Source organism: Urocampus carinirostris, chromosome 15 (genome assembly GCF_059441175.1).
Source record: "Urocampus carinirostris isolate Australia breed hairy pipefish chromosome 15, RoL_Ucar_1.0, whole genome shotgun sequence".
Lineage (NCBI taxonomy): Eukaryota > Metazoa > Chordata > Actinopteri > Syngnathiformes > Syngnathidae > Urocampus > Urocampus carinirostris.
In genome coordinates this window covers 31,015,024-31,041,476 of record NC_142363.1, presented here as the reverse complement: position 1 = coordinate 31,041,476, position 26,453 = coordinate 31,015,024, and the positions used below count along the sequence as shown (strand labels likewise).

The 26,453-nt window shown below is 40.2% G+C and overlaps 1 protein-coding gene across 1 annotated transcript in view; it reads right to left on the bottom strand.

Moving 5' to 3' along the window:
* Positions 1-304: 304 nt before the first annotated feature.
* tyro3 (TYRO3 protein tyrosine kinase) overlaps positions 305-26,453 on the bottom strand; it is a 30,669-nt gene continuing 4,520 nt past the window's right edge. Inside the window, exons 3-19 of the mRNA XM_088354204.1 lie at positions 24,918-25,018; positions 23,103-23,273; positions 20,689-20,775; positions 20,494-20,609; positions 18,578-18,758; positions 18,358-18,500; positions 16,979-17,117; positions 14,813-14,954; positions 13,296-13,390; positions 11,495-11,590; positions 10,791-10,871; positions 10,624-10,716; positions 8,137-8,258; positions 4,464-4,573; positions 4,235-4,394; positions 3,399-3,535; positions 305-1,160 (exon numbers count right to left, since the gene is read on the bottom strand). Coding sequence (XP_088210330.1) covers positions 770-1,160; positions 3,399-3,535; positions 4,235-4,394; positions 4,464-4,573; positions 8,137-8,258; positions 10,624-10,716; positions 10,791-10,871; positions 11,495-11,590; positions 13,296-13,390; positions 14,813-14,954; positions 16,979-17,117; positions 18,358-18,500; positions 18,578-18,758; positions 20,494-20,609; positions 20,689-20,775; positions 23,103-23,273; positions 24,918-25,018 — 2,365 coding nt within the window. The 3' untranslated portion in view covers positions 305-769. The remainder of the gene's footprint in view (positions 1,161-3,398; positions 3,536-4,234; positions 4,395-4,463; positions 4,574-8,136; positions 8,259-10,623; positions 10,717-10,790; positions 10,872-11,494; positions 11,591-13,295; positions 13,391-14,812; positions 14,955-16,978; positions 17,118-18,357; positions 18,501-18,577; positions 18,759-20,493; positions 20,610-20,688; positions 20,776-23,102; positions 23,274-24,917; positions 25,019-26,453) is intronic.

Here is a 26,453-nt window from a genome sequence, read left to right as displayed (position 1 = left end):
CGCAGGAGGTTCCCAAGACATGAACTGTGCCGCACATGCGCTAACCACTGCGCCGCCGGGTATAAATCAAATTTCCTAGAAAATCGCTATTTTTAAAACCGGTCTGTGGGCTTACTCGGGTGTTCTTAGAGAGCCACCTGGTGCCTGTGGGCTTCATCTTGGGAGACCCCTGTTGTAATGTATTGTTAGTTATGGCTAAAACACTGGTTTTTAATTTAAGTTAAACAAAAGAAGAGTGATTTGTGCAATAGCTGCAACCAAGCACTAAATTGCAAACCAAATAAATTGTGAATTTGTGAAGTGCAAAAAGGAACTAACCTTTATTTATAAAGTGCTTTCCCAACAAAGATCTAGTTACTTGTAGGTCTTAATCACATTGAAAATGAGGTATTAAGGTTATATGATTCACATGATCAACCCGGTGGCACGGTCACAGGGACTGGTAACTAGCTTAGTTTCAGTACTTGATATACGGCTTTTTTCTTATTCACAGAAAAAAAAAATCCCTTCACTGCCATCCAATGCCTTGTCTAGGTATATGTTGGTGATGGCACACACTTGACAGTGATACTACTTTTTACCCGTTAAACTTTAGGGAATGTTGAGTAATACTTTCACTGTGACCATACATATGAAGCTGTTAAAAATAAAATGTTATCCGTTATTTACATAAAAACATTGAATGGAAATAGTTAAAAAGTGCCAAGGAAATCGTGCAAAAGTCAAATCTCTGGTCGATGTTTCTCGTCTCAAGCGACGTCCAATCATTTCACACATCTATGACTGCATCGTCGTCCTCTTCCAGTCCGTCGAAACCTGACCCCTCCTCAACTTGAGGCCCCCCGCAGGGGTCCTCAATGTACCTGTAGTCACTCCCACCTCCTATTGCCAATGCAGCACCGGAAGCCACCATCAACCAGTCCTGTTCTTCGGTCTCGGGCCCCCGTTTCCACGCGGCTCCTAATGCTAAAACCTCCTGCGGGCTGGGGGCCCCGCCGACTTCTAAGGCTTCCCCATCCAAGTTGACGTAGTGTAAGGATTCTTTGTGTGTTGCGCCGGGCGACAGGCTAATCAGCAACTCCTCAAGCAGGGTCACCAGACGTTGGAATGTCGGTCGACATTTCGGGACTGGACTCCAGCAGCTGTGCATCACGTCATAGCTGAGAAGTCACATGATCGGATTAATACTTTGGTATAATGAGATGGTGGTCACCAAGCTTTTAGAAGATCGGATCTAGTTTTCTGGTACTTATTCACACAAACGGCTACAAGTTATACTGTACATGCATTTCTTGAGTAACTTTTATTACTATATTGTTACTACAGTGGAACCTCGGTTTTCGAACGCCTCTCAGTTCGAACAAATCGGTTCTCGACCAAAAATTTCAAGAAATTCTTGCTTCGCTTTTCGTTCAAAAGATCGGAGTTCGAACGCCGGTACGCTAGGGTGCGATGCTGAGCGGCGTACGGGTGTAGATTGCCCCCACCCCTCGCGAAGAACTGTTATGACGTGCGCACACTTCTTTTTGCTTTAGATATCGGTGAACGGAGTGTTTTAGCCCCTAATTATGCCTCAGAAGAAGGTCGGTGCAAGCAGCAAAGTTGCTTCAGTTGAAAAAAGAAGGGTAGTGCATACAACTATTGCATTTAAGAAATAAATAATAGCAAAAGGGAATAGAGCATGGCTTCTGCAGACCTTCACAAAGGTAAGAAATCCTATTCATAATTCTTTTCTTTATCCTTTAACCGCTCACCACTTTTTGTGGAGACCCGGGTGCTAAATGACGTGTAAACGACCTGATTTTTTTGTTGTTGTACACATTCATGTTAGCGTCATCTTTCGTACGGAAGATGACGCTAACACGAACGTACAATTAGCCTGGGTTAGCTTCATGTTTACGTTCATGGTAAGCATTCAGGGTGTTGGAACGGATTAAAAGGATTTTACATTACTTTTAATGGGAAAAACGATTTTCGGTGATCGAACAAATCGGTTTTCGAACAGGGTTCTGGAACGGATTACGGTCGAAAACCGAGGTTCCACTGTAAGTGTTTATTCGAGCTCGTCTAAGAGACACACTACAGAAGCCGCTTGACAGAGGCCGCAACTATGATTTCAGCCAGGAAATGGCGTACAATACTTTGAATTTACAGAAGCCACCATTTACAAACTAAGCCAAATCCAAACAAAAATATTAAAGAGTTCGACTCCTAAAAATGTGTTGATTTGGTGCCATTTTTGTCCCCAGTGTTCCTTCGTGTGTCTCCCTCCACCCTACTAAAAATAAAGTTTTCATGTACAGCACTCAATGTCAACATTCAAGTTGCTGGCTACATTTCTATACTGGGTATTTTTTTTATCATAAATTAACCAACCTAATGCAAAAAATACTGAGCTAGCCCTCTTGCATATTAAAAAGGGCATAATATCTCAAATGGCTTTAATTCTGAGTGTTTTAAAACCAATTTGATGAAACGGTATAGAAAGACTTTTTCAAAATGTAATGTATATCTTTGCATGTTCATTCATAAATCAGGTGTCACTGCTCTTTTTAAAATATCTTTTTGGGTCATGAATTTAAAAAAGCCCAACTCTGGAGAAGTTTTTGTATATAGCAACAATATAAGAAAACATAGATAAGTCTACATCATCCTTTTTTTCTCATGTATTGCCAAAGTATCTGATTCAAGATTACTGGCAGATACCCCAAAAAAATCATTTTAAATTCTCCTGGCCCTGCCCCGCTGCCTATTCTTTTTAACCCAATACTGCCAAATACTCAAGTTTGCCCACCCTGCACAAGAGGGTTGAATCAGGCATAAAAATGGGTTCATGGTTAAAGAGATGAGACGGGTGTGGAGTAGATATGTTCCAGTACACTGTACAACCCAACAAAATATTGCTGTTTTTTTTATCTTGGCTGAATTTAGCCTCAAGTCGATTGCACGAAAGCAGGTTACATTTAGCTCGGCTCAGTTACTATGGTGATTTCTTCTCTACTGCTACAGTAGCCTGCTCCTAAACAGGCTAACAACTAGGCTAAGATTATCCCCAGAGATGCATCTGGCACTTCTTCTGTCTCACGTTTGAAAAATGTATGTTTTATCACCCCCCCAAAACATTTTATCTTTGGGTCTACACAATTTACATAGGTCACACTTTTTTTTTACTTCAAAATGGTGAATTTCTCCAAAACATGAGATTTTCATGTCTGGTTAACAGGTGAAGTCATATGACATTACACCCACTAACTTAAAAAAAACAATCATGTATTTTCTTGAAGGTCGACAGAGGTCTGATTAATTTCGGACTAGAAGATATAATCGGTGGATGTAATGATAGATTATTTGTTAATTCTTCCGTTCACCTTTACATGCTATTTATACGGCATACTCACATGTCTTGCCTGCACTCGGCAGGTTTCTTGAGGCGTTCCCCGCGGATCAGGTACTCGTAGATCTCCGAGTTCTCTACGCCTGGATACGGCGTTTGGCCCCGCGTCATCACTTCCCACATGGTGATGCCAAAGGCCCACTAAACACAGATTTTTATACATGTTTTTATCGGCTTGGTCGGTAAATATTAGACTTGTATATAACTGACTTAATCAGTTATGTTAGGACTGATTCACTAGTGCTCGGAGCAAAACAATGGCTGTTGAAAGGACTTGTGAATTTAATTTGTCTTCAGACTTCTTGTGATTAAGGGCTGTGCCAAAAAACTACTTAATTTTTAAGAAGTGGAACAAGATGGAGCCTTAAAATACCAGACAAAGTCCATTTGATCAGAATCAAGGATATCTCGGCCCATGTATGAAGATACTTTTAAATAGTGTCTGTCACCTTTTAAATATGATGAGTTAATCTTGATTAATTACAAGTAAGGATATCTTACTCTATGTATGGGAATACTATAGAATGGTTTTGCCTTTTAATTATGGTGAGTTAATCTAAATTCTAAGTTATGATGCGGAACCCCAAGTATAGAGATCTTATGAAATTGTTTCATTTAGGTTTCTTCATTTTCCTCATGTTGAGGTTTTTGAGTTTTTCCTTGCCCTCATGTTGGTTCCAGATCAGGGGATGATGTCATAATAGTCTGAAAAATAGTCTGTGTAATAACCTGTGCAGCCCTTTGAGACTCTTTGTGATTAAGGGCGTCACAAATAAAAATGACTTGACTAGACTATGGTGAGTTAATTGTGATTACGGTGTGTTTGTAAATGCTTAGTACCACATCACTCTGCGTGGTGTAGACGTTGTCTGCCAAGCTTTCCAAAGCGATCCACTTGACGGGTAGCTTGGAGACGGATCCTTGCCGGTAATAATCTCCCGAGTAGATCTTCTTGGAGAGACCAAAGTCGGCCACGCATACGGTCATGTCCTCGTGCAGCCTAACGCAGATAAGTCATTTCGAAGGTTATCAAAACGATAAGTTGAAGCGAACATGCAAGCAAACTCACATGCAGTTTCGAGCCGCCAGGTCTCTGTGGATGATGTTCCGGCTGCTCAGGTATTCCATTCCCCGGGCCACGTCCAACATAAACTGAACCAGCACTTGTAGGGACAAGTCCTGATTGGAAAGACGCGGTCCAGTAAGCACAAACACCAGTACACCAAGCATATACATCAAGGGTCGGAAACCTTTCTGACCTAAAGGGCCATAATAGCAAAATATATTTATTTTTGATTTTAATTTTGCCATACCATATATTTCAAGATTCAACAAAACTGCCATTCCCACTCTACAGGAAAAAGCGAATTTCTCAGCGCGTTTTATTCCACTGTGTGAAGTTACATGATTCGATAAAACTTATGAAACAAGAATAATGCCTGTGTCCCATATCAACTAATATACCACTCTAAACTTGTCCCCCTCCCACAGTTACTTAAGACCGTTGAGGCTCATTTTGACCCTCAATTATATTTTTCGTAAATAATGGTTTCATAACAAGGTGCAAGCAGTTATTTTATTAAACTGTCACAGAGTGCAGTGTGTGCCAGAGAGAAGGAAGCGTGCTGTGTGCAGAGCTCCGCCCACCCCTACCACTCATCCAATCAAATTGCTCCGTGTGCTTGGCTGACATTTTTGGGTGTTTAGTTTGTGTTTTTTTTTATCATAAAGTGTGTTAACAGTGAACGAACATTATTTAATAAGCTTCCATGTCCCGGATTCCTTAGCGACGTACAAGCTAAATGGGGTCTGATGGTGTGACACCTTGACTGTAAACTGTAGTTGAGACTATGCTCGTTATATACTGGACAGAACAGATTCTCAAATCAGCGTGTCTTTGACTGAGTGTACCATAATTGTAGCACCAGAGCAGAAATTAACATTTTATCTCTCATAAAAAGAGACGTATCAGGCTCGCGATCCATAGGTTGCTGACCCCTGGTATACATTATTGTTTTTGCTGGTACAATGTATGTTCAATCGTTATTCCGTACACAAGAGAGACAAGCATTGATATATTTTTCGGAAGACTCAACCATACCATGACAGATTGCCTAACGTTGTGGGGGCACAGAAGAAGCATCAGTCATTGAACACCTGTGAATCTATTTTTTAGGACATTCATATGATACAAGTTAAGTTTGACACATTGGATGGTGTAATAATTGTAGTTTACAATAATCTGTGGTCTGTGCAGCCCTTTGAGACTCTTTGTGATAAAGGGCATCACAAATAAACATGACTTGACAGATTTTTACATCTGGTACAGTGTGTATTATTTAGCACCTTCTAGTGGTATTAAGCAAAATACATGAACCCATCCCTCCATTATCTGCACCGCTTATCCTCAGTAGGGTCGCGGGGGTGCTGGAGCCCCTCCCAACTATCTTCGGGCAGTGGGCAGGGGACACCCTGAACTGGTTGCCAGCCAGTCGCAGGGCACACATAGACAGAGAACTCAATCGGTCATTCACACCTAGGGACAATTTGGACCGGCCACTTAACCTGACATGCATGTTTTTGGAATGTGGGAGGAAACCGGAGTGCCCAGAGGAAACCCACGCAAGCATGGGGAGAACATGCAAACTCCACACAGGAGGTTCGATCTCATGACCTCAGAACTGTGCGGCACACGAACTAACCACTGCGCCGCCGTGCTGCCCACATACATAAATATCAAATAAATATGCTTTTTTTTTCCAAATTACACACTGGCCGAAAAAAATGACATTTACTTTACATAATATGCCCTTCACCTAGAGGGGGCTGACAATATTATGCAGCATCTTTCTGCTACGGGTAAAAAAAAGAAAGAAAAAAAAAGCTAGCGAAAGTCTGGGCAAAATGTCAAAAAGAAAAATAGTGAGGTCCGATCCCTTTAAGTCTCTCTAGTTGTTATTTTTCCTTATACGTGTAGCACTCCTTTTAGTTGCAAGTCATGTTTATTTGTATAGACCTTAATCACAAAGAGTCTCAAAGGGCTGCACAGATTATTGCAAACCACAGACTATTATGACACCATCCCCTGATCTAAAACCTACATGAGGGCAAGGAAATTCAACTTTAAACTAAAGTACGTTATAAATAGTACCAGCAAACAGGTGCTCTGATACAAGCCATTTTTTTTAATTATCAAAACTAGTAAATGAAAACTGACATTTTAGATATATTTAAATATAAGGTTTTCAAAGACTGGTTATGAAAGCAATAAAACAATTTGATAAAATTAGGACATACTTGGCTAAATTTTCTTTTGAAAATCAAAAGACACAACTGCATAGGTTAAGAAATAAGTTAATAAGGAGAAGAAATGGTGTGGTGAGAGCTTGCTGAGAGGGTTGATGAAAATGTTCTGAGATGGTTTGGACCAATGTTCCCTGTAATTTTTCAGGGGTCTGAGCGTTCGCACAAAGTCGGTGAGCAACGCTTGAAACAACAGTGAGCAACCATAATCCCAAGTGTGGCAAGATAATTAATGATCAAACATGTCCAAAACTTGACATCACGTTACATTTTGCTGAGTTTCTGGCAATGCAAAATTATTTTTCTCTTTTGAATGAATTGACTCATGTACGATTGCAAAGGTTGGACGGCCTACAAACCTCTTTTGTTCTTACAATTCTTTCACAAGATATCCATTTATTTTTATTTCCTGATATATTTTGTCGCATAATATTAACATTTTGGGGGGCTTATTTAGTCGGTTGTAAGATACAGAACTGCACTTAATCACATTTTTTAGTGGAAGTACAATGTTGGCAACAAGATTCACTTGATATCATTGGAAATCATTTGAATGCAACACAAACTTTTTCTTCTTTTTTTCCGTGTTTTTTTTTCTACTTTTTTAAAAATTCCTTTAAAAAAATCTCATTGTGTTTATTTTTCCGAGCTGTTCTTTTTGTTCTCTATTTACTTTTTTCCTACATTTCTTTTTCTTTTTTTCTGGCTTTTTTCTAAATTTTTCCTTCTTTTTTCTCTTCCTTTTGTTTCTTTTTTTCTCAGCTTTTCACTACTTTTCATTTTGGTATTTTTTTCTTTTTTGTTCTATTCCCCCCTTCATTAAGTCATTTTGTGCATAGTTTTACATAATATTTGGTCATGTTGGGATTAAAGAAGCAAAAACAACCCGAAGAGCCGTTTAGGACCCGAAAGAGCCGGTTCCTTTTAGTGAGCCGAGCCGAAGAAGCCAGTTCCCCGACAAACTCTACTAACTTTACTCAACTTCGTTCTCCTTCGACTCGACTTCAAAATACCGCATTTAGGACACAACGTCGGGGGAACCCGTGTATTTTTACCTTCATGCACTGTAACATTGACTTAATTAGCTTCTTAATTAGTCATTTTGAGCCCTCATTTTTGTGCGCTGGCTCGATTTTCTTGTGCGCTGAGAATGTGCGAGCAGTGCGCAATTGCGCACGCACGCAGATTAGAGGGAACACTGGTTTGGACATGTGTAAAGAATGTATGAAGGTCTAGTGACATTTCAATGCAAAAAAATACACACCGTCCCTTTAAGCTTGTCAAATGATTACCGGTACATGGGGAATATGTAAACAACCCCCCGCCCCCCAAGAATGCATTGAAACACACAATCCACTTGCAAAGGACAACCAAATGTCCTAAAAAAAACAAACTTGAAAAAGACCCACAATGAGAAAAGTTATGGTGCAGTGACTCACAAAGGGCTGATCTCCAAGTCTGGACAAGAGCAGAAATGTGTGAAGGTCGCCATGCTTCATGAAAGGTAAGATCACCATAGGGACGGGCAAGCGCTGAGCGTGGCGCCGATGCAGACTCACTCCTATTGGAGAATACACAGAATGCATGAAAAGTCATCGGTACTTTGGACTGGCACAGTATTAGAATAGGGACGCAATTATTAGTCGAGGTTGTCGGCAAAAAGCGATAATAGAAATAGTTGAGAATTATTGTTGCCAACAGAGGGAGGAATCTCGACATGTATATACCGTATTTTCCGCACTATAGGGCGCACCGGGTTATAGGGCGCACCCCCCAAAAATAGTTTTTGGTCCTATATCTTCCATAGATAAGGCGCACTGGATTATAAGGTGCTACAATGGGAACGTGGACAAAACAGTCAGATAGTTCAGTCCAACTTATTACCCCCTTAACATTCCCAAAGCTTGCAAAGACGCAAATACGCGTCGAGAACACGTGCGGATGCGGTGTCCGTACGATGTCACTCAATTGCGTCATTCCACATATCATTCAGAAGGTTAAAGTCTTGGGATTCAAGAAATGCCAACCATTCCTTAGTTTCTATTTTCTTTTTCGCTCGCAACTTTACTGTGCATATGACAATAAACACTTGGAATTGAGTTGAATTCACTCAACTCATCACAGCAACATCAAGATGGTTCTAAAACAAGATACCGGGAAAATATAAAGCCGCATAGCTCACCTAAGTTCTCACGTTCAATAATGATACGAGAGATTGGGAATAGTGCGTCTAGAACTATGGTTAACTTTGTGTTATTGTTGCTCTTGTTACCGTAAATTCCGGACTATAAGCCGCTACTTTTTTCCCAAATGTTCAGCCCTGCGGCTTATCCAGTGAAGCGGCCAATTTATGTAATTTTTCTAGCGGCCGCTTATGATTTAGACCGGTGGAACACGTGCGTCGAGGACTTCAACTTCTTAGTTTATGCAAATACTGTCTATATGACCAAGGTTCTTTCAGATGGCGAGAAGACGCCTCTCATTGCAACAGTTATAGGGAGAAAGATGAGGACGGTATACCGTGAATTTAACAATTACGGCATGCATATTTAACAGATACGTTAGATGCGTTGCGAGCGTGTTCATAGTAGCGTTTTGCTACCCTTCACAGGCACGGTTTGGGATGAAAGTTATATTATTATTATTAAAGCTTTGAAAACTCTCTGTGTACCGTCTTTCTTCGTAAATATGTGTAACCCATATATAATATGTATTTGCAACTGTATATTTTTGTAATGTATTTATTTGTGACACATGCTGATTTTCACGGGCGAATAAGAAAGATGGGGCGGAGCAAACGCGGGCTGATGGGAACTGGGGACGGGTAAAGGTGAGTGTTTGTGAACACGGGAGACAATAGTGGATATATATTTTTCCCACCCTTACTTTTGGAAATATACACTTTTTTTCCTTGGATTACTTTCAACGGGTACCCCGACTCTGCAGGTCTGCATCAAATGATACGTAGCTTGCTCTGTTCGCTCCAAAAACCGGCCCGGAAATTCAGTACCCCCGGGAACGGTGCAATTACACTCACAGAATCTTGGCGCTTTGGCTAGGACCTTGACTCAGTTCCCTGGCTGGGAGCAAGTGTCTCGGCCCATTGGCTTTGAAATGTATCATGAATCGACTGATTATAGATAACAGATAATTGCTTATGGTTATAGAATAATAAACCTATACAAAATCCCCCCGTCAATAAAATTATTCAATCGAAAAAAATCCATTATTTAGTGTGGACGCATGCGGCTAATATACCGGTGTGGCTAGTGTATGTACAAAGTCGGTTTTCCTCCCGAATTGCGGTGGGTGCGGCTTATAATCAGGTGCGCCTTATAGTCCGGAATTTACGGTATATCATAAACGTTATTATTAATATTGTTTCTATTGTTGTTATATTATTGGTGTATTTAATAGGGAAGATGAAGGGGTAGGGAATATAAGCAATTTGCTTCTTACTACCCCTTTTTGAACTTATTACGTAACATTATTTTGTTGTTGAGTTATTGTTTTTGTTCTGTTTTTTATTTTAATGTTCGAATAAAGTCTTCATTCATTCATTCATTTATCGTGTGTTTTATGTTTCTTTTTCCTCGTGGAAGAGCTGCACAGCATGCACTCTAGCCTGACGACCTCGGAGGAGTGACTTGCTATCTCGGATAAGCCGTTTGTTGTCGAAAACGGCAAATATCTCGTTTTCGAAGTCGTCGGAATAGCATGCGCTTCAGCGTCGGGGTGTTCATTGACGGGGATGGACAAAATCTCCCTTCCTCCCCACAAATAAATGTGAAAATTTGGAAGTCAAGTTAATTTGTCAGGCTCGGGCTGGTTCGGGCTTTTCTCCCCTCGGGTAGGGTCGGGCTGGAATTTTGAGGCCCAATCTTACCTCTAGTTGTAGCCCTATACGAGAACAAAGTGAGCTCTACCGATAAGCTGGATGACGTTGGGATGGTTGAAGTCCTTCATGTAGGCCGCTTCCTTCAAGCATTGCTCTATGTCATCTGATGAAGTCACGTCAGCTGTAAAAACCCCAAACAGTGACACGATCAGGGCGTGATGTTTCAACATCGAATAACCCGAGAGAAAAACTCACATTTCAGAACCTTGACCGCCACCTTCTGGAACTGGGAGTCGGCTTTCTTCAGGAAGGCCTCACGCACCGACCCGAACTCACCTATACGCCAACAGGACAACGTCAGCCATCGTAACTTTCAATTTCAGAAAATGTCTCAAATGTTAGGAATTAGATATTAAAATGTAGCGTTTACCAAATTGTTCGAATTAGTTATCTGACTCCATTAACCAAACACAACCTGCATTCTGCTAAAATTGCACGCTCGTTTCTTGATGGAAAAATGAACAAGAGACCGGCATTTCCACACGGGGGCAGATTTAATTTCTTAAACAATTTAACTAAGTGAACTCCATCGAATATATGGCCGAATTAGTGTCCTCTCTCGATCTTCTGCTTCCTCTGCCCACTTTTTTTTAACGCAAGCTGGTGTGCCGGCTCCTCCCATGGGCGTGCCAATGAAAGCCCCCACGTGGAGTCCACCCCCTCGCCTCGATATCTGGAGAAACTCAAAACAATGCCTGACGTCCTTCGTCAGAGCCCTGTTATCAAAATTCCCCAGCCGAAACATTCCGAAATTGGAACGGCGTGACCTGAAGCCCACTCAGTGAAAATCTTCATTGCACTCGATAAATGTAACTTGTATTTAATCGTATAAAATCCTTTATAGTAAAATGTATAAAATCCTTCACAAATGAGAACTTGATATGAACATATGAAGTCACCTTTGCCCAGCATGTGTCCAAGGACGAGAAGCTTCTCCGGGATGAGAACGTCCTTCAGTTTGTTGTTGAGCTCCTCGCTAATACCAAGACTGTCCACTAGGGGGAAACACCCAAACGGGTTAGGTCAAGTCAAGTCATGTTTATTTGTGACACCCTTTATTAATCACAAGAAGTCTCAAAGGGCTGCACATAGCACAGATTATTGCAAACTACTTTTTCCCTTTTTTTTCTATCTCTCTTCCCCTCTCCCTTTTTGTCCCTTTTCCATTTCCTCTCTTACCCTTTCTGTATTTTTCTCTCTTTTTCTTTCTCTATTTGCCTCTTGATCTTCTCTTCTCGCATTTTTTTTCTCTTCTCTCTCTCTTTGCTAGTCTTTATCTCTCATTTGCTTTCTCTTTCTTTCTATTTCTTACTGTGGTTTTATTTCTGGAGTGGTGTTTTTGTAACAGTATTACTGTTGTAGATTATTTTTGTGTATTTCCTTAGTACAGTTCTTGCTGTATACTGTATGTTGAGTATTTCTGTACGACTGCAGATTTATTTTTGGAATATTATGTAGTAGAATTTTCGTTTTATATCCAGTTGTTCTGCACGGTTTTTCTTGTATTACTGTAGTTGTATTTTTGCACTATTTCTTTTATACTTGTGTGGTAGTATTCTTTTAAGAAATTGTAGTAATATTTTTGAAGTAGTGTTTTTGTGTTATTGTATTGTAGAGGTTCTTTTGTAGTATTACTCTAGAAGTATTTTTATTTGGGGAGGATTTTAGTAGTATTTTTGTAGATTTTTCTTTGGTATTTTCCAAAGGAGTATTCTTGCCAAGTTTCTTTAATAGTTTTGTAATTTTACTGTGGTTGTATTTTTTTGTAGTAATTATGTGGTAATATTTCTGGAGTTGTATTCTGTATTATACAATTACTGTAGTAGTATTCTTGTAGTATTGTATTCTTTTTTCAGAATGACAAGAAAATAACAGATGAGGTCCCTGTTTTTAGGCACAAAATTTCATATAGTATTAGTATAGTAGTAGTTCACAGTATTTCTGTGGTAGTAAAGGAAAAACGGTGAAAAGGTTGGCACAAAAACGGTGAAAAAAGAAAGCAATTAGGTACTGTTAAGGTAAACATTCCAATTTGTTCTGTCAACATAAATGATTTAACTTGAGTTAAAGCGTTGATGCTGATTTAGAGTTAAAGTATGAATCAACAGCAGAAATTCTAATAATTTTCTTATCACCGTTTTCCTCGTGTCGGTTTCAATTCAACATAGTTAGGATAAATATTTAAAATTGTCCTGCCTGTAAGGACTCAACTTCATTTGACACTTTAAAGCTCATTTTGAGTTCAAACTTATGTTAGATTAACATGTATTTCTTTTTTCTCCAAGAAAAAAGGGATCTTATAGCTTAAAATTTCAAAAAGTAAAGAAAAGCTGAGATCATTGTCGCATCAGCATCCTTTCAAAGTAACCGTCAAACCCCCCCCCTGATAACAAACTGGGAATACTATGTATCTACTTTTACTATAAGTGGCATAAATACCTGGATTTTTATATATTTAATTGAGAGAATAAAAAAAATAATGAGCAATTAATTGGATATTCAATTCAATTTTCATAAATCTGATAATCCAATGACAATAATGCCAGAAACTTTAACACCATTTTTATATTGTAAACCAAGAGTACCTGCAAAAAAAATCCTGGGAACAAATAAGGTACTCAGTATGAAGTGCTGGTGTTTACAATAAGCATGTACAGATGATTCTTTAGTGAAATATAAAACAATCGACAAGCAACTCACGAGTAAAAGCTTGCGGGTCGCCGGGGTTTCGGTTGAAGGAGCGAGCAGCGGTGAAGGAAACTGGAGTGTCTGGGCCATCGGATGCAAAAATCCAACTGAAGATAAGGGGGAAAACACTTAAACATATACGGAGAAAAATTTGACTCGGTATTACCAAACAATGTTCCCTCTAACTGCGCGCATGCGCGATTATACACTGCCTAAACATGCGTATAAAACTCAGGACTCGTATTTGCAAAATTCATTCATGAGCAAATTCTTCCACAATTACAGTGCAAGATTTCCCCTGTGTGTTTTAAACGCGGTATTTTGAAGTCAATGTCAGCACGAGATTGAATAAATGAAAGAGATGTGCGAGGGACTAGCTTGCTTTTAAAAAAATAAATATTAATGTATTTTTTTAATATCAAAAAGACATTAAACTATACAGAGACAAGTGTGCTTTACTTTAATTATCCCCTGCAGAGGACTACATAACGTGACCTTTCTTCCCTCCGTGACTACGTCAATGTTGCCGTGCAAGATTCTGTCTCTTTTTTTAGAGGAGCAATTCTTTCGGCTCTTACCGAATCTTCAGATTGTTTTTGTTGCTTTTTTATATTACCAATTATTATTTAGCATTATGCACAAAATGAGGGGACAATTAAGCAAAAAATGAAAACTCTACACAAATGACCAAAAAAAGAAGAGAAAACACTAAAAGAAAAAGAGATGAAAAAAAAACAGGGAAAAAAAGCAGGAAAAAGAAGTGAAAAGCTAGGAAAAAGAGAAATGGAAGTAACAAATAAAATAAAAGAAACTAGAGAATAAAGAAAAAAAGCGGGAAGAAGTAAAAAGCTAGGAAAAAGGTAAAAAAGAAGAAAAAAAGAAAGAAAAGGGTGAAAAAGAAGCAGAAAAAAAAAGATACATTTTTTGGGGTACGACCATTCAAATGACGAATAACGGAAGATATGAACATTTTTTACGGGATGACGAAAAATATCCGGACATTAGATTTTGTATAGTGCACCTTTTTCCGAGTACAGGACATTACTGTAGTGCTTCTTTCCGCCACTACCGGCGTGTGGTGCTGTGGGAGGTCACCCAGCATCCACCCTGAAGAAGAAATCCGCTTCCTCTTCCTAGTTCGTGTGTAAACATACTATACTGTATCTCCAGCGCGCTAAGAACTTTGATGTTTTTATGGTGCATCCATTCAATGTAGTTGGCATAAAGTGTAAAGAATAGGCGAGCCGTTTCTTTTGAAATGAAAGTGGAATAAGAAAGCTAGATGCGGTTGAGGATCGCTTTTTTTCAGCCACTTTTCTACCACAGAGGAGGAAGTAGCCTCTAACTCTTGAACCTTATTTTCCAAAAGTAGGGTTAACTTAACTTGATTTATCTATATAGATCATATTATTTTATTTATTATTTTGTCGGAAAGCCAGCAGAAGGTAACTTGATTCGATCTCAGGTTTTGGACTTGTTTGATTTCTCGGTAGAAGCTTAGAGGGAACATTGTCGGCAACTCGCCTTACCCAAAGTTGGTTCCTTTGCCGCGTCTCCGAGTAAGGACGGAAAAAAGAAGCGCTAACACTGTTAGCGCCAAAAGGCCGAACAGAACCCCCACCCAGACGTGGCCTCGCTCCGCGGGGGCACCGGCAGAAACCACCAAACCGCCTGCAAGGTCGAAGACACGTTTGTTAGCACGGGTTGAGAAACGATGTTATTTCCACGCTGTAAGGCGGGGATGCTGTATCCTGGGGGTCCATTGTACTGGTTAGCATAGCATGCGATATACAGTACGGTTAATTCATCATTTCATTAGCTGATCATCCAATTTCCACTTTACAGTATGGAATAAGATCATTGTTTCAGCCCCATTTTTACGACATTTTCAACGAGTTATTTTGCATGCCCAAAACAAAACAAAAATCCAAACCTTATTGGTATCCGTGAGCAGGGTTGGGTAGGGTTACCGTATTTTCCACACTATAAGGCGCACCTAAAAGCCTTTATTTTTTTTAAAAGCTGACCATGCGCCTTATAATACAGTGCGCCTTATTTAGGAATCGACATTAAGTGGCAAAGTCTTCCAACTAACTAGATTTTCCCCCGAACGCCAAGTAGTCCGAGGTGTATGCTGGGATTTATTTACCGGCGTCTCATTGGCTAACCAATGTGTCAATCGTCATTTGAATCGATCACTATTGGCTAAAGTTATTCGGAGGTAAAGGTGGCAGATCCTTTTTATCATTTACAGGCTGGCATTGGCTTAAACGGCAAAACAAAGCCTGCAATTGGCCGAAAAAGATGAATGTGTATAGCACGTGGTTGACGGCATACAGAAAGCATTTTTTACTATCCTGTATTTGTAAATATTTTATTCTCCTGGATTTACTACACTCACGGATATAAGAGGACCATGTCTGCACATTATTATGAACACAACGACTTCGGTGAGCTACTCCGGCTATATATTTTCCCTGTATCTTGTTTCAGACTGAACGCGATGTTTCTGTGATAAGCGGTGCAGATAATGGATGGAATGGAGTGTCTATTTTTAAATGAAACTCAATTCCAAGTGTTTATTGTCATATGCACAGTAAAGTTGCGAGCGAAAAAGAAAATAGAAACTAAGGAATGGTTGGCATTTCTTGAATCCCAAGACTTTAACCTTCCGAATGATGGAACGATGCATTTGAGTGACATCGTACGGACACCGCATCCGCACGTGTTCTCGACACGTATTTGCGTCTTTGCAAGCTTTGGGAATGTTAAGGGGGTAATAAGTTGGACTGAATCATCTGACTGTTTTGTCGACGTTCCCATTGTAGCACCTTATAATCCGGTGCGTCTTATGTATGTCAAAAATAGGACCAAAAACTATTTTTTCGGGGTGCGCCCTATTACCCGGCCTTATAGTGCGGAAAATACGGTACTTTAACTGGATTACTTTCAATTACTTTTGGATTACTCCAATACCAAATATGCTAATAAAAGACAAATTCAGTTACTAACTCAGGTACCTTTAGGAAGAAGTAGTGAGTAACTTTGACCAATTACTTTTTTAAAGTAACGCCTCTAAGATGCCAGTCAGCCTTTGGTCAATGTCATTTAAAATGCTCGTCTGCGATTGGTAAATGCCAATATGAGATTGGCTGAACTACTTCCCACGATGCATTTCTTTCTTCATGAAGTTCATAATCACGTTTGCTAGGTAAAGACTTTGCGAGTCGGCGATTCAAGACAGTGATTTATCTGTATGGGATTTATTTGCTATTGGTCCCAAGATTTAGAGTAATGCTAAAGATATAAGCAAAAACATGCTAACTATGGAAACAAAGCTTACGGTTATTAGGAACGAAGAAGAAGGCAAGCAAAGTGCTTCTTTTGTGGATATGTCCAGTCAATGATTAAGACTATTCATATACACTAATTTGTGTTTTTCGTGTTTTTATCCGGGGTACCAGGGGTTCAGAACGCTTTAGCTACACTTTCCCCCGCTAAATGGCAATTTCTCCTTGCCACCCGTCAGCATGGATTAATATTGTATCCCTAGGTTCCAATGTAATGAAAAAACAACTCGTTACTTTCAAATATCTCGTGGTGAATTGATATATTTTGCATATTTTTCAGCATAGTTAAAAACATCTTTGCTAGCATGCTTTTTAAGTTGCTAGTATGCTCGTCGGCTAACTCGCCTGCAGTGGGGAGCACCACCACGGGGGCGCTCCAAGGTCCGCATCCCACAGCGGTGCAGGCAGACACCTGCACAGACGAATTGAAGAAGCGGCTGCTACCCGAAAGACGCGCCCAAGGCTCCTTAAACAGCAAGGGCTCCTAGACAAGTGTACAAACACAATGCAGAGGTGCCTTGAAAACAAGTTTCATCTTGCATGGTGTCTCGTCCCTCACTCTGCATCCACCTGCTACTCTAATCAACCAGCTCAAGTCAGGTCTCACCAAGGAGAAATACAATTTGAAATCTACCCCATCTAATATACTAAATCTACTTCATAAATCCCAATTTGTATGTTTATGTGACTTATAGACTCCGAAAAAGCAGAACCAATTTTTGTGAGAATGTACACAATTCTACTGTTGAAAGAAAGACAAGGACAGAGACAGAAAGAGAGACAAGGAGAAAGAAAGAGAGAAAGAGTCAGGCAGAGAGAAATAGAAAGAGATGAAAAGGAGAGGAAGGAGAAGAGATAAAGAAAAATTGAAAAAAAGAGAGACAGAGAGATAGAAAAAGAGAGACAACAGGAGAGTAATAAAAAGGAGAGAGAAAGAGTGAGGAAGAGAGAAATAGTGGAAGCGAGAGAAAGATGAAGGGTGAGGAAGGACAAAGAGAAAAAAGAGGGTGAGTGACATAAAAAGAGAGAAAAACAAAAGGAGGAAAATAGAAAGGAGAAAGAGTGAAGACATAGTAAAAGAGGGAAAGAGATGAAGGGAGATGAAGGAGAGATAGAACAAAAGAATGAGAAAGAGAAAGATAAAAAAGAGGGAGACAGAGAGACAGAAAAAGAAAGAGACAAAGAGGGAGAAATAGAAAGGAGAAAAAGTGAGCAAGAGAGAAATAGTGAAAGAGAGAGAGAAGGAGATGAAGTGAGAGGAAGGAGAAAGAAAGAAACAAAATGAAAAAGAGAGAGACAAAAGAGGGAGAGAGAGACAGAAAAAGAGAGGTAAAAGGGAGAAAGAGTGAGGACGAGAGAATAGTGAAATAGAGAGAAAGAGATGAAGGCAGAGGAAGGAAAAAGAAAGAGAGAAAAGGAGAGAAAGAGAAAGAGTGAGGAAGAGAAAGAGTGAGCAAAATAGCATCAGGAAGAGAAAGACAGAAAGAGAGAAAGAGACAGAGAAAGGTCTCTGCAGGGTTATTTACCTAGGTTTGGTGTATAGCCACTCCCTATAAATACCATCAAAATCGATAAACATCCTTTTTCACGTACAAGTGGCTCTGGAGCGCTCCCTAGTGGCTTCACTGCGCTTTTTCAACAAACCATGACCCTCCTACAAGTGGAAAACCAGGCAACGCCACTATGCTTTTATTAAATACAGAATAAACTCATCACCGCCTCACCTGTTTAGCCCCGCCCACAATCCATTGCACCTTGTAGGCCAGCAGTTCTCCTTGAAGCTCTTGCTCCCGAAGCTCCGCCCATTTGAGTCCCAACTGCTGCTCTGACAAGCTGAAAGTCAGGTTTTGAGGGGCCCTGGAAGGCACTGCAAGGACAAATAGAGCGCCACATGACACCTTACCACGCCGTTTTCATAAACCAGACCGTTTATCGTTGGGTTACCTGACTCGGAGGTTAGGAAGTGCATCCATGGAGAGAAGGGTGAAGCCCCCACCTCGTTCAGACAGGAGACGCGCGCACTGTAGTTGGAGTGACGGGTCAGACCGGCGAGAACGCGGCTGTGAGGCGGGACGGGCACGGAAAACTCGGGCAAGACGAGAGGATTGGGGGACAGTCTTTGGATCTGCGGGGGGAAACGGCAGTGTAGTTGACTTCTGTACGTTGAAATATGTATTCATTGACAGTGTAGCTGAACTCCCTCCCACAATGCCCCAAACTCGCAGTGATGCTAAAGCACAGGTGTCAAACAGGCGGCCCGCGGGCCAGATCAGGCCCGCTAAGGGATGTAATCCGGCCCGCGAGACAACACTCAGAGAAGCGCAAGAGAAAAACAAGCTGCAGGTTGAAATATGTCAACTTGATGTTGCCAAAGAAAGGTGCCTCGAACAAAGACACTGTACTTGTATTTCTTTCTCTCTCTCTCTCTCCCCCTCTTTTCCACCCCTTTTCTCCCACTCTCTGTCTCTTTCACTTTCTGTGTCTCTCTTTTACTCTTCCTTTGTTGCTCTTTGTCTCTTTCTCTCTCTGTGTCTTTTAACCTCTTCTGCTCTAACTTCCTTTTTTCGCACTTTCTTTTCTCTTTTCTCTCCTTCTGTCTTTCTATTTCTCTTTGGATTTCTTTCTTCCTCTCCCTTTCTTTTCCCCCTTTCTTACAATTTTTTGTCTTTTGTTTCTCACGCTCTCTCCCTCTCTCTCTTTCTTTGTCCCGCCCTTTCCTTTCTCCTTTTCCCTCCCTCTTTCTTTTATTTCTTGATCTCTTTTTCTTTCTCTTTAATCTACTAGTCCGGCCCCCGACAGAATGTTTGTTCTATCGTGTGGCCCCCGAGTTAAAATGAGTTTGACACCCCTGTGCTAAAGGGAGAAGCAAAAACACGATGATAACCATGGGAAAGAAGCTTGCGTTTAAAAAATACAAAGAGGGCACACTAAGCACTACTGTTGCTATATTACATGACCATAAACAATCGACGATCCGGACTATTATTATTATATACTAATTTGTTATCATTTCATTATGTTCACAACACACTAGATGTGCTTTACCATAGGTTTCTATCCCGTCTATACTGTTAGGAATTAAATAATAAAATGTATCGTTTACCAAATTGTTCGAATTAGTTATCTGACTCCATTAACCAAACACAACCTACATACTCCTAACAATGCGCGCCCGTTTCTTGATAGTAAAATATGGAAAAGAGACCGGCGTTTCCACACGGGGGCAGATTTAAAACAATTTAACTAAGTGAACTCCATGGAATTAGCCGAATTAGTGTCGCTTGAGTCTCTGTCAAGCCTCCTCTCTCGTTCTTTCTGCCTTTTTTCCTCTTCCCACGTTTTTTACGCAAGCTGTTGTGCTGGCTCCTCCCATGGGCGTGCCAGGAAAACCCCCAGGTGGGGTCCACCTCCTCGCCTCGATGGAGAAACTCAAAACAGCAAAGCGTTTCTACGTCATCAGAGCCTTGTTCTCCTAACATCGCCTGCCTTCCCCGTCAGAGTCCTGTTATCAAAATTCCCCAGCCAAAACATTCCGAATTTGGAACAGCTTGACCTGTCATTAAACTTCAGCCTACCCGGTGAAAATCTTCATTGCACGTGATAAATGGAACTTGTATTTAATCGTATAAAATCCTTTATAGTAAAATGTATAAAATCCTTTAATACGGACTGCTAAAATGAGAAAAAAGAACTACATTTTAATTTAAACAAAAATGACACATTTAATGATCTTAATACAGTGTATATGTTTTTATAATCTGAAGGAGATGCTATAGTGGGCCACTTAAAATGAAAAAATAGGGCCATAAACTGCCCTCAGGCCGTAGTTTTGACACATATACACCAGTGTGCGCATATACCTGGACAACGCAGGATGACAACTCGGAGTATCCCGTGAATCCCGGTTGCCATGACAACAAGGCCTCGTCTTCCGCCATCTCGACAACCTTCAGTCCGGTCGGGGGCGTCGGCAAAACTATCGCGCAAAAGCCTCAAAAGGTTAGCATGCTATGCTAACCGATGGGCTGTTAGCATAGCCCTGGTGTTAGCCTCACCTTTGATGTAAACGCTTCCGGTTCTGGACACGGAGATCCCGCGAGCGTTCCGGGCCTCGCAGTAGAACTTGACGGTCTTGTTTACACCTGCGTGTTTAGTTATAGTTACTCACTACTTTTTCTAAAAAGTAACTTGAGTTAGCAAATGAATTATTCTTAAGTAAAACGAACTAGTTGCCAGGCATAGTAACCATTTCTGTTGCTCCAAAGCCCCAATTGTTTAATATTTGACCAATAGATGGTACTGTGTTGTCTGGTCTGAGCGGGGGCCAGTGATGTGCAAACTCTTCACAGGAGGCTGCGGTAGCTGGACTTGAACCCCGGACCTCCGCACTGTGGGCACGCACGCTAACCACCCACCGTGCCGCCAAATTAAAGGTAAACAATGTAATAAAACAAAAATTAGCATGTACATAAACACTTACGACGACGTACGTAAAGACGCACAAAACACGTACGCAAACAGGAAAACACGTACACAAACACAAAAAAATGTACGCAAACACAAAAACTACGCAAACACAAAAACACATATGCAAATACAAAAACACGTACGCAAACAAAAAAATGTATGCAAACACAAAAAACTACGCAAACACAAAAAACGTACGCAAACACAAAAACACGTACGTGAACACAAAAAAACGTACGAAAACACAAAAAAAAACTTAAGCAAACACAAAAAAACAACGTAAACAAAAAACATACGCAAACACAAAAGAACGTACGCAATCACAAAAAACGTACGCAGACACAAAAAACGTACACAAACACACACAAAAAAGTCATGTGAACACAAAACAGTCACGCAAACATAAAAAACGTACGCAAACAAAAAAAGCTAACGCAAACACGAAAACACGTACGCAAACATAAGAACATACACAAACACAAAAACTGTACGCCAACACAAAAACATACGCAAACACAAAAACGTACGCAAACACAAAAACGTACACAAACTCGAAAACGCGTACGCAAACACAAAAAAACGTACGCAAACACAAAAGATGTACGCTAACACAAAAACATACACAAACACAAAAATCGTACGAAACGCAAAAAACGTACGCAAACACACACAAAAAAGTCATGTGAACACAAAACAGTCACGCAAACATAAAAAACGTACGCAAACAAAAAAACATACACAAACACAAAAACTGTACGCTAACACAAAAACATACACAAACACAAAAATCGTACGCTAACACAAAAAAATACACAAACACAAAAATCGTACGCAAACACAAAAAACCTACACAAACACGAAAACAGGTACGCAAACACAAAAAAAGCACGCAAACACAAAAAATGTACGCTAACACGAAAACATACACAAACACAAAAATCGTATGCAAACACAAAAACTTACAAAACTCGAAAATGCGTACGCAAACACAAAAAAACGTACGCAAACACAAAAAACGTACGCAAACACACACAAAAAAGTCATGTGAACACAAAACAGTCACGCAAACATAAAAAACGTACATAAACAAAAAAAGCTAACGCAAACACGAAAACACGTACGCAAACACAAAAACATACACAAACACAAAAACTGTACGCAAACACAAAAACGTACGCAAACACAAAAACGTACGCAAACACAAAAACGTACACAAACTCAAAAAAGGTGTACGCAAACACAAAAAAACGTACGCAAACACAAAAGATGTACGCTAACACAAAAACATACACAAACACAAAAATCGTACGAAACGCAAAAAACGTACGCAAACACACACAAAAAAGTCATGTGAACACAAAACAGTCACGCAAACATAAAAAACGTACGCAAACAAAAAAGCTAACGCAAACACGAAAACACGTACGCAAACACAAAAACATACACAAACACAAAAACTGTACGCTAACACAAAAAAATACACAAACACAAAAACCGTACGCAAACACAAAAAACCTACACAAACACGAAAACAGGTACGCAAACACAAAAAAAGCACGCAAACACAAAAAATGTACGCTAACACGAAAACATACACAAACACAAAAATCGTACGCAAACACAAAAACTTACAAAACTCGAAAACGCGTACGCAAACACAAAAAACGTACGCAAACACAAAAAACCTACACAAACACGAAAACAGGTACGCAAACACAAAAAAAGCAAGCAAACACAAAAAATGTACGCTAACACGAAAACATACACAAACACAAAAATCGTACGCAAACACAAAAACTTACAAAACTCGAAAACGCGTACGCAAACACAAAAAACGTACGCAAACAGGCACAAAAACAGACATAATGCAGCGCTTTTGACCATCAGTAACGGTCATAGCAGAAAAAATAATGAGTCGGATGAAACAATATGTCCATATTCCTTACACTGGTACTGATGATGACTAATTTCATGTGAGAATAGGGACAAGCCAAAGTTTTACCTGGGACCCGAAGGACAGAGGGGGACGGAGTCCCGCCTCCCTCCTGGACGCCCCCCAACCACCAATGAATCTCCACAGGGTCGGGGGGTCCCACAGCGCCGCAGGTCAGGTTGAAGGCCTCTCCGGGAAGCGTGGCGAGGTCCTGAGGCTCCTGGATGAAGTGAGGAACACCTGGAAAAGACCCCAGACAGCCCTGACGTCAACGTTTAAGGCACGAGTGTGAAAGCCGTGGCCCGCCACCGCATTTTGCGATACAATGTCGAGGGAAGCACAAGAGAAAAAATTGTCAAACGAGGTTTTAAATATGTCCACAGAAGGGATTTTTCTGGCTTTATTTTGAAAATCGTTATTATTCTTTACTGCAATCAGTTAACAAATTTGCCTCTAGGTGTTGCTTGTGCTCCACCATAAACCTGAAGGATGCTAGAATTTCTTACACTGATAAAAATTAAATTACGTTATTATTTTGAGTTCTTTAAGTTCTGATATGAATTGAAAATCCCCCAAAAATTGAATCAATGAACCAGGCCCGAACGGCCGTGTTACGCTCTCTTTCTATTTTCTTTTCATTCTCTTCCTCAGACTCTCTCCTTTCTTCCATTTCTCTGTCCCTTTCTCTCTTCTGGCCTTTCTTTATTTCTCACTTTCTCTTTTTCACACTCACTATTTTTCTCTCTTTCTATTTTTCTCTTCACTTTCTTTCTCATTTTTTCAGTCTCTTTGTTTCTCTCTTCCTCTTTTCTTTTTTCTCCCTTTGTCACTTATTGTGTGCCCTCTTTATGAATTTATTTTTCTCCCACTATATCGCTCTCACTCTCTTTTTCACATCCCTTTTAACTCTTTTTATCTCTCTCACTTTTTTTTGCTCTTTATTTCTTTCTATTTCAGTCTCTTTGTTTCTCTCTTTTCTCTCTCTTCCTCTTTTATTTTTTCTCCCTTCCTTGCTCTATTGTGCCCGCTTTATTTATTTCTTTTTCTCCCACTCGCTATCTCTCTCTCTTTTTAACATTCACTTTTTTCTCTCTTTTTCTATCTCTCACTTTCTCTTTATTTCTCTCTTTCAGTCTCTTTGTTTCTCTCTTTTCCCTCTCTTCCTCTTTTCCTTTTTTTCTCCCTTCGTCGCTTATTGTGCCCTCTTTATTTATTTATTTTCCTCCCACTCTATCGCTCTCTCTCTCTCTCTCTCTTTTTTTCACATTCCCTTTTTAACTTTCTTTATCTCTCTCACTTTCTTTTGCTCTTTATTTCTTTCTTTTTCAGTCTGTTTCTCTCTTTTCCCTCTCTTCCTCTTTTCTTTTTTTTCTCCCTTCCTTGCTCTATTGTGCCCGCTTTATTTATTTATTTTTCTCCCACTCTATATCTGTCTCTCTTTTTAACATACACTTGTTTCTCTCTTTATCTCTCTCTTACTTTCTTTCCCTCTTTATTTCTCTCTTTGTCTCTTTTATCTCTCTTCCTCTTTTCTTTTTTTCTTCCTTCGTCGCTCTATTGTGCCATCTTTATTTCTTTCTTTTTCTCCCACTCTTTATCTCTCTCTCTTTTTCACATTCACTTTTTTCTCTCTTTCCTTCTTTTTCAGTCTCTTTGTTTCTCTCATTTCTCTCTCTTCCTCTTTCCATTTTTTCTCACTTCCTTGCTCTATCTCCCTCTTTATTTATTTCTTTTTCTCCCTCTATTTCCTTTTCTCTTAAATATACTACTCTGACCCCCTGTGAGATTTTTTTTTCCCTGCATGTGGCCCCCTGCTAAAATGACGTTGAGACCCCCGTTTTAGGATGAGGAGACAGGACGACCTAATTCCATTTAGGTTCTCACCTTCAACTGTGATCCAGGCTCGTTCCGACGAGAAGGTCTGACCGTGGAATTCCACCTCACACCAGTACTGGCCTGCATCTTGCTGCTGTACAGACTTTACACTGAAAGATATGAATGGAATTAGAATTTGGAAGGAGTTGACCTGAAAACAAGACTAAAGACAACGGGTACGCAGACATGCAGGCAATAAATTCGATTGGAAGCGGTGCGTTACCAGTATTTGATTATAAAAAGGAGGACAGACTCTGCATGTTCAAATCAACATCCGGGTTGCGAGAGAAGACGGGTAAAAACAAGCGCCTGAGTGAGCAGTTAAAGTTTTTAATTACATTTTAAGAAAAATAGAATCCTGGGCTTGTGAGAGCAGAACAAGGCGGAAATGGTTTTCAGAAGTTCTCTTTCAAAATGGCTGACAATCACTTTTATACCAAAAGGAACAAAACATAGAAACTAGTGGAAAATTCCCAAGGCACCAGCTTCACACTAGTACGTCTGGACTGAATACTGCGAGCAAGGCCTCCCTCCCAACAGTAAATCAGAACACCACTTAGAACATTGTAGAGACTGAAGGATTTTATACATTTGACTATAAGGGATTTTATACGATTGAATACAAGTTATATTTATTGAGTGCAATGAAGATTTTCACCGAGTAGGCTATAGTTCAATGACAGGTCACGCCGTTCCAAATGCAGAATATTTTGACTAGGGAATTTTGATAACAGGACTCTGACGGAAGACGTCAGTCATTGTTTTGAGTTTCTCCAGACATCGAGGCGAGGTGGTGGAGCCCACGTGGGGGCTTCCCTGGCACGCCCATGGGAGGAGCCGGCACACCAGCTTGCGGGAAAACGTGGGCCAAGAAGAGAAGGCAGAAGATCGAGAGAGGAGGCTTGACAGAGACGAGCGACACTAATTCGGCTAATTCGGCCGTATTCGATTGAGTTCACTTAGTTCAATTGTTTAAGAAATTAAATCTGCCCCCCGTGTGGAAACGCCGGTCTCTTGTCCATATTTTACCATCAAGAAACGGGCGCGCATTGTTAGAAGTATGTAGGTTGTGTTTGGTTAATGGAGTCAGATAACTAATTCGAAAAATTTGGTGAACGGTACATTTTAATATTCAATTCCTAACGAGACTGTATCACAAATATATACACTGATTGTGGCAACAAGTGAATAGAACAAGAAGTAAATACATAAATAAGTATACAGTATTCGAATATATGGAAAAGGTGCATTAACTTGATTCAAATATGACTGGCTGGCAAGCAGTTCAGGGTGTCCCCTGCCCACTGCCCGAAAATGGCTGGGATGGGCTCCAGCACCCCCGTGACCCTACTGAAGATAAGCGGTGCAGATAATGGATGGATGTATCTTAACCATTGTGGAGGGGGGAGTAGGGGGTCTAGTGGGGATTTTACCGTCTTGTTGTATGCTAAATGCCAAATGATAAACATTTTTTTGCCTGAAAAGTGCTTTAAGAATAAATTTGATTTGTTGTTTAATATTCAGTGTGCAGCGACTTTGGGGGTC